This window comes from Centruroides sculpturatus, unplaced genomic scaffold, assembly GCF_000671375.1.
Source record: "Centruroides sculpturatus isolate CEXI.00-Female unplaced genomic scaffold, Cexi_2.0 scaffold109, whole genome shotgun sequence".
Taxonomy (NCBI): Eukaryota; Metazoa; Arthropoda; class Arachnida; order Scorpiones; family Buthidae; genus Centruroides; species Centruroides sculpturatus.
This window is the reverse complement of record NW_019384440.1, coordinates 335,646-344,201: the sequence shown is the minus strand read 5'-3', so window position 1 is coordinate 344,201 and position 8,556 is coordinate 335,646. Positions and strand designations below refer to the sequence as shown.

The 8,556-nt window shown below is 28.6% G+C and overlaps 1 protein-coding gene across 1 annotated transcript in view; it reads right to left on the bottom strand.

Annotated features, from left to right (window-relative positions):
- Positions 1-7,600, bottom strand: part of LOC111620116 (rootletin-like) — a 52,487-nt gene extending 44,887 nt beyond the window's left edge. The window contains exons 1-2 of the mRNA XM_023361975.1: positions 7,159-7,600; positions 2,724-2,763 (exon numbers count right to left, since the gene is read on the bottom strand). Coding sequence (XP_023217743.1) covers positions 2,724-2,763; positions 7,159-7,208 — 90 coding nt within the window. The 5' untranslated portion in view covers positions 7,209-7,600. The remainder of the gene's footprint in view (positions 1-2,723; positions 2,764-7,158) is intronic.
- Positions 7,601-8,556: the final 956 nt, after the last annotated feature.

The following is an 8,556-nucleotide window of genomic DNA, read 5'->3' as shown; positions in this document are numbered from 1 at the left end:
TGTGAGCAGCAGGGGGTCACTGGGTCGAACCCTAATGACCACTTAATCTGCACGGGTCGGGAAGACCCGCTCTCGGTTGTCGGATGGCAATAGGAGGGCAAAAATATGAGTGGGGAGGAGTCGGAAGTCGTGTGGCCAAAGATTACACAGGTTTAAATTAACGAACACATTTAATAAACAACTAAGAAATTATACATAAGATAATAGATATAACCCGCGCGTTAAGATATAAATAAATATGTTTCTAGAACCTATTCTAACCTAACGCTAGACTTCGAGAGAGAGCTCACGTTGGAGAGAGACAAATTATAATGCAAGGGTTTACCTTGTAGGAAACGTTATCACGTTATTGGGCGTTGATAAACACTCTGTGATCGTCGTCTAGTATTCTGAGGCGTCCTTTGAAGGCTATGTGGAGTGATGTCCTTCTCAGGCCGTGTGGCTATGTCCGGTTACGGTGTACGCTCCGTCGCTCCCAATATGTAGAGTTCTTCCTTGACGAAGTTCTTCGGAGGTTTCTTCAATCAACCTCTCCGAGGAGTAATTCCGTCGTATATGGAGAGAATAGAAAATAAGCAAAGTCCTTTACCTTTCATGGAGCGGCAATTATGAGCTTCTTAGATCCTGAGAGTGCTGGAAGATCGTGCGACGATCGCTCTTGAGGTTTGCAGAGGGGTTTCTTCGGCGTTAGCTCCTCAGCCAAGCGCGCGGAGTAGAAAATTTGACCCCTTTATATACTCTATAGCGTGGGAAAATCTGCTACTCTTTTGACAGTTCTCCAGATTTATGACAGTCTCCCCCGTCATGGGTGACGACAATGCAGACTTCGCTTGACCAATTAATGTTAAATTCGTCATCACCTAGGGAGATGACTTACCATTTTAGGTAATGTTTCTCATCGTACAGATGACCTTTTTAGGAAATTTTCTATACTATATCCGCACCGTAGAAAACTCCTTATTTGGTCATTTTTAGCGTCCGGTCACGTGACATCGTGGTCCCTCGTCGATGACCTTCGGACGACGAAAGTCACTCTCACTAACTACGCAGTTAGTGAAAAATAAAAACATCGTCCTCATTCTCACACTCCTATTAGATTAGTTTTCTTTATATTTAAGAAAAATGTGACTGATTAATATTATTTTTAAATACTTTTTGCTAAGAAACTTACTTTACTACCTACTTACTAGGTTGCTATATGAAAGTAGTCTATTTAGTCGATGTTAAGAGAGATTTTTGTTAATTTTCAACGTTTATTTGCATAGTTTGTTTCATAAAGGTTTTTCAATTTATGTGAGTTTAAAGTGATCTCAGTGATGTTTAAAAAAGAATAAATTTAACATGAAACAGTGATTTTAAGTCTGGTTAGTCTGACTCTAAGTCTGATTAGTTAGAGTGATTAAATTAACTAGGTGTATACCGTAAAATACGTTGATTTTTGTCTAAATTTTGATTTTTGATTTCTGTAAGATTTTCTTATTTTTTATTAACCCTCAATACTGAAATAATCCCGGGATCCCGGGATTGAATAAGTATAATCCCGAAATTCCGGGATTAGAAATAAGGACCGGGATCGAATTCCCTACTCACAAGAGAAGGTCTATTGCCATGACAAATGATGGGCTATTTTATGGCCACCCTGGTCTCTAGAACCATTATGTAATCATCAAAAGTGAATAGCATTGAAGAACTAAAAGCATGCAAAACTGCTGCAATTGCAACTGTTACAAAATTCACTTTGGAACATATATGAATAGAGATTGAATATTGGAACACATTGTATTTCCAACATATAGTAGATAAACAATGTAATATAAAACAAATATCATAAACACATATATAAGTTTAATTTTTAAATAATTAATAATTTTTTAGTGCATTCCTAGTCTTCACAGAAGCAATGCTGTGAATTTTATGCAAAAATAGCACTTGTGTTGACTATGCTCTTTCCTGCATCTCAAATAATTCCTTTAACAGCATAATTTCATTGATTTAAAAAAAGATTTAAAGCATAATTTCAGTTTCATTGTGCCTAATTATGATTCAGTTGTCAACTTATTGGTCTTCTTCATGTTTGAACTAGTTCATCACTTTTAAGCAATGAAGGACTAATGATAAAATGAGAATCACATCATAAAATAAGTAATAAGTGCATGCTGCTTATTGAGTGTGCAACTTCACAATTTGCACACTCAATAATTTGATGATTCAGAGAGACTGATAGATAATTAGAGACGAATGAAAAAGTTTACTGTATTTGGTTTGATTTTGTATATGTAATTCATTTTTTAACATTAATTTTACAGTAATATCAGCATACAGTAATAATTATAATTGTTATTGTATTATTACTATTTTTAATTTGTAATTATCATTTGTTTACTGATATATTTGTTTTTTTAATGTTATTTTGCTGAAAAATATTATTTCAGCATAATAATTTGAAAATAACATAAAATGAATGGAAGCAAAAATTAATTAAAGTGATAAAATTAAAATTAAATAGATAATATTAAAATCTGAAATAAAAGTTTTTCTCTTTTCAAATTTAGAATGACATATTCTGAAGATGAAAAACATTTTCCATAAAATTTTGAAAAAAAAATTAAAATAGATTTCATTAGCAGTCCATAATTTTGGTTCTTATACTAAATTAAAATAGTCAAACAACAATTTTTGAATGTTAATAAACTTTATTTAAAAAATAAATATAGATGTCTTACTAGTTCTGAGACACTCATATTTTCTTCTTTCTCTAAACACCTGAAACAAATTTATTACTATAAATATTTGCAAATATTGATATGTTTTAATTCAGTATCTATTTTCTAAATAAAAAATTATAATAAATAAATAAATATTTAACGTATTATAACATTTTATTAATTTATTAGACATTACTAACTTCTCCTTTTCTGTAATAATAATTTTTACAACATTTCTAAGTACAGGTAACCCCCGTATAACACGATAGTTACGTTCCAAAAAATTGCCATGTTATGCGAATCCGTGTTATGCGAAACAAAGAACTAGTACGAAAAGGAGGGTTAGGTTCCAAAAATTAAAAAAACATGCTACTATATTTTCATAATTAAGATAAATATCTTTATTAAAATTTTCTTAAGTGATACATATTAATATAAATTAAACAATGTTTTCTTTGTCATCACTAAAAGCACTATTAACCGAGAGCGTTTTATTTTTGGCAAGTTGTCGTTATGCATTATTCTGCATTATTTTCAGATTCATGCTTTACCTTTTGCAAAAAGTGTATGTAATTTTAGATTGCTTGCTTCTAGTTAAAAGATCTTTATAAATTTTCTTATATGGTGCTAAGCACTTATGGAATAACGGAAAAGCATCTGGAAACACCAGAAGCAGAAGTGTCGAGATCTGACAAAATTGAAACAATTTTCGCGAAGGACCATGTGTATGGAGACGAGAAAAGAAAATTTACATACTGAAGTACTAATAGTTCACGGAAATAATAATTTTCGTGAACTATTAGTACTTCAGTGTGTAAAAATTTATTACATTTCATGTTGTACGAGGGTTTTACCCATTTCTCGAACCGTGTCAGAGTGAATCCGTGCTATAAAAGTACCGTGTTATACGGGGGATGGTACCAATTCTCGAACCGTGTTAGAGTGAATCCGTGCTATAGAAGTGCCGTGTTATACGGGGGTTACCTGTAATAGAATGCATTAAAAAGTTACCATTAAATTTTAAAATTTCAGAAATTATATTTATTAATTATTGGGCTGCAATTTGAAAAAATTGTAACCCAATTTATAATTGTACTGTTGTCCATCTTTCCTTAATCTCGAGAACGGAGTCAGACAAAATCCGAGACCAGATATGGAAACTTTAGGGGCAGGAGGCCCCAATTAACTATATATGAACTTCTGATGTAAACCAGAAGTCACATTATTTTAATTCAAAACTTCCCCTGAAAGCAGTTAATAGATGATCTGCACAACTCTATTGTTAAAGGAAAAGCATGATATACAGGGGCAAGATGCTGCAGTACTAACTTGAGGTGAAGAGCATATATACTTTAAATGAAATTAATTAAAAATATGATAAAAAATTGCAGCCCAGCATTGTGACATCACAATAAATAATTGTGCATAAGTATTTAAAGTTTAAAAATTCAATATCTTTAAATTATATTTTTAGTTTATAACCTTAATTCATATTTTTCTGATTATAAATCTTTAAGGAAACAATAAATATAATTATACATTCTGAATATTTTTAATGTTTTAAAATCCAACAACAGATATTTAAAAATATGATTTTGAAATGAATTTCATAAATGAAATAAAAAACCAAATCAATAAAATCATTTAATTTCTTTATTTTTAATTTAAATTACTTTATTAATCTCATTATGGATAAATTTATAAAGGTTTTAATATGACAATATAACACTAATATTAAAAGTTTTATAATTCAAAAACTGGAAATCAGAGATTTGCTAAATTGCAAAATTCTTGGTACCATATTGTATTAGAAAAAATACAAAAATCCACACTGCTTTTACAGCTAGCTAAATGTTTTATTATATGGAGGATTCAAGTCTAAGGTGAACTAAGTCCATAGAAACTATTTCAGAGATAGCAAGTTATTTAGGAATTGCTATTTTAATTTATCTTAAAAAGAAATCAAAATACACTAATGGGTATTATGTATACTGAATACAGTAAATGATGCATCATCTTTACAAACAAAATATAGTCAATGCAACTAGAGTTGGCCATTGGGCTGGTTCATTTTAATGTGTTATAGAGGAAACTGATAGAATAATAAGTCTCCCTTTTTTGTTAATTTGTAATTGAGAATTTTTAATAAATATAAATATTAATAGAAGATAATAATGCTGATATAATTAACACCAATAACTAAATTAACCATATGCACGCAATCCTTTTTCAAGACAAAGTAAAGTCCAATGGAATATACGTGCATTTGTAAACATTACTATCACCCTTTAAAGATGCAAAAATGAACCAACATTTTTTTATTTACAGGTTTATTTTTGCAATAAAGAAAAATGACAACAAAATTTTAATTTGGACTTTAGAATTAAACCATCTACAAGTAAAAAAATTTTTGGCCATTTTTACAACAGTGTTTATTGCATTTAATTTTAAATAATATTTATGTTAATTTAAACTGTTGTTCAATTCTATAACATTTAGATCAATGTTCTGTTTTGGACAATTTTTCATAACTAAATCTGAAACATCTTGATATTTATATAATATTTGGCTATCTAAAAGTGCAGTGTGGATGTCAATCAGGATTTTCTTTGGATTTCAAAAATTATATCTGTCTAATGCAGTTAAATTAAAAACTGATCAATAATTTATTATTAATCAATTTTCTTATTAAGTTTCAAACTGTGGAAATGAACAGTGAGGATTAAAAAACTTCATAATCCAGAAACACACATAAAATACATAATAAAACATAAAATAAAACAGTTTTCAAGAATGGACTTTATCTTATGTAGTTTCAAACTAACAAGTTCTTTAGCATCTGTTTCATATTGTCTAATTTTTAAAACATGGAAAGAATTTTCTTATTTTTATGAGCTAAAATTAAATTATTTTATTAAATTTTCTCCATTATTTCAAAATTTCATATAGAAGCACTAATTTCTTGATATGACTCTGAGATACTTAATGAAGAATGTAAAACTAGGTCCTTAAAATTATTCTAAAAGGTTTTTAAATTCTTTCTCAAATGTTTTTCTAGATATTCAATAATTATACAAAGATGAAATGCAAGATTAAGATTTTTTCCTGTATATTGCTAAAAAGTACAATGAAAATATAAAAAGAAAAACATAAATTCAGACAAAAATTGAGTATTTATTGTACTTGATTGCCTCTTGTATTCATTTTAAATGTCAGGAGTAAGCATAAAATTGCTTGAGAAAATGAATCACACAGGGATACACAATGAAGATAGATATACAAACTTTATTCATTCCAGAGGATATGCATTTCAAACAATATGTTCCTTGTCAGTCCTTTTATTTTAAAATAGAGTCCCTGTATGATTCATTCTCTTAACCAATTCTATAAAAATTGAGTATTTTCTTGTCCATCAGTACAACAGAAAGAAAATTTTTCTGCTTTTTTAAGTAATTTTAGTACACAAAAAAATTATAAAGAAATAAACTTTTACATTTTATAACATGCTTAACTTTTTTAAGATAATAACTGTGAAACTTTTAAATGTATAAATACATTTCCTACTGTTTTTGAAGACAAATCTAGTACAAATTTCATACCAACATTAAATTATTATTTTCAAATTATAGTGCTTTGTCAGAAAAAACAACAGTTTCATCTTTTTTATCTGATTATAACAAAGTCAGAATGAAGTAGAATTCCTTTTTTTTCTCTCTGTAATCATCATTACCAAGAAAGGGATAATCACAAACCTTGGCCTATAAACAAATAAATAACAAACAAGATTGATGTGCCAAGCTAGAACTATTCAACAAAAGGTGAAACTTCTAGAATTAATCATGCACACAAGTAAACAGGAACAAAAGATGATGAAAAGATCAGAAAACACTTCAATCAGTAGCATAATAATTCATATTTTTAGGAAAAGGCTCAAAAGTACCATTTGTTAGACAATGAAAAACTTCTTTTTCATTTTGATTGGTACTAATTAAATATATATATATATATATATATATATTTAAACATCTTTAACACAAAGTCTTGCACTCCAGAAAGAGCCCCATACTCTCAGAGGTGCATACACTACAGGTTGACAGCCCCATTATTCTAGGGCAGGCCTGGCTAACTTATAGGAGTGATCAAATTTCACAAGCATCAATGATCTATTCCACATTTTCATTTCATGAAACCTTAATCCACTCTAATGAAATCATTCTGCAAAAAATGATAGTATTTATTTATTGCACAATAATTAACATTCCAGGTTATATCTTTTTGATAAAGACACTAAGGTATAAATTAGAGGACACCATTTATTTCTCATCACAACAAAAAAACTGTATTTTTTTTTTTTGTCACAGAAATTATGTCTTGCATCTCTTCAGTGCACTCATTTTGCACCCAACTGAATTGTTAACAGTACAATAAAACAATTTCTAAAATAACAACATACCTGTAACAATTCAATGACCATCGACACAAAGAGCACTTCTTCCTATCCATCTAATAGAGCACAGTGTTACTAACCCATAGACAATAATTAAACGATTTCACAGAAAAAAATATTTCTATTAAAATTACAAATGTTTTTCATATTTTAACAAGCCATATCCACGATTGACCAAACACGATGCAGCGATTGACCGGTCAATCACGATCAACTTGTGACCACGCTCGTTCTAGAATAACCACACTTATTATATACTACTCGACAGAAACAATAAATTGTTTTTCTATGTTTTTCCCCATACTCTTAAGAAATCATCATTATTCTCTCTTCAACTTGGAGAATAGGTACAGATAAACAGCTTTTTACGTGAACACTTTCTAAGCTGTGTTTCTGTTTCTCAGCAAAGAGCTCGAGCCCAAAGACTCGCTCCCATCCCTACGTGATGATTTCAATCATAAAAAGATGAAAAGATATAAGGGCAAAATCACAGAAGAAAAGTCATGAACATCAACCACAGAGAAACCAATTGAATGTATTTCTTATTCATATTTAAAATCACATTACTTACTAAAAATATCAATCAATCAAAAAATTTGTAAATAATCATTACAAATTATAATGTCTATGAATTAAGATATTAATATGATACAAGTGCAGTTTAGGTGTTCTGCCAAATCATTTAAATTAATTAAAATTGAAAAATTCCTAAACAATTTTTTGAAATTATTTCAAAAATCTTCTTACTGTGTTTTAATTTATCAAATGTAAATTTTTTTAATTTTAATTTTATTTTTAATTAATTTAAATTTCTTGTAAATATTAACAAATCAAATCAAGGAAAGTTTTGATTACTCGGTTGTCATAGTAACGGTAATAACACAATTAAATTATTTATTTAAAAAAATATATATACAAAAATAATAGACAATTTACTTTTAAATAATCAAAACAAAAAAATTATTAATTCTTTTTAAGTTAAATACTAAAAAAATACGCATTAATTTACCCTTTTCCATATGTTTTAAGTAGATCAACTTTTCAAAACTAACCCCATTTTCAAACTTACGCTAAAACCCGATGTGAGAAAAACGGAACGAAATTATTAATAGAAATTTATTTTAAATTTTAAAGAAATAATAATATATACATATATATATTTTATACAGATTTATAAATATAAAAAATTACATTAAGTTTTATATATGCTATTTAAGGTGTTATTTATTTTATTAATTGATACAATATGTTCCGTTTTTGATTCACTATTGCCAGGCATGGCTTTTAAGATCAGAGTTAATAATAAAATGGTTGGAATAGAATTTGAGTAAAAAGTAAAAGGAAACTAAAATAGAGCCGTGCGTCACGACAAGAATTTGTTGAAAATTCCGTACTTTTCTTTTT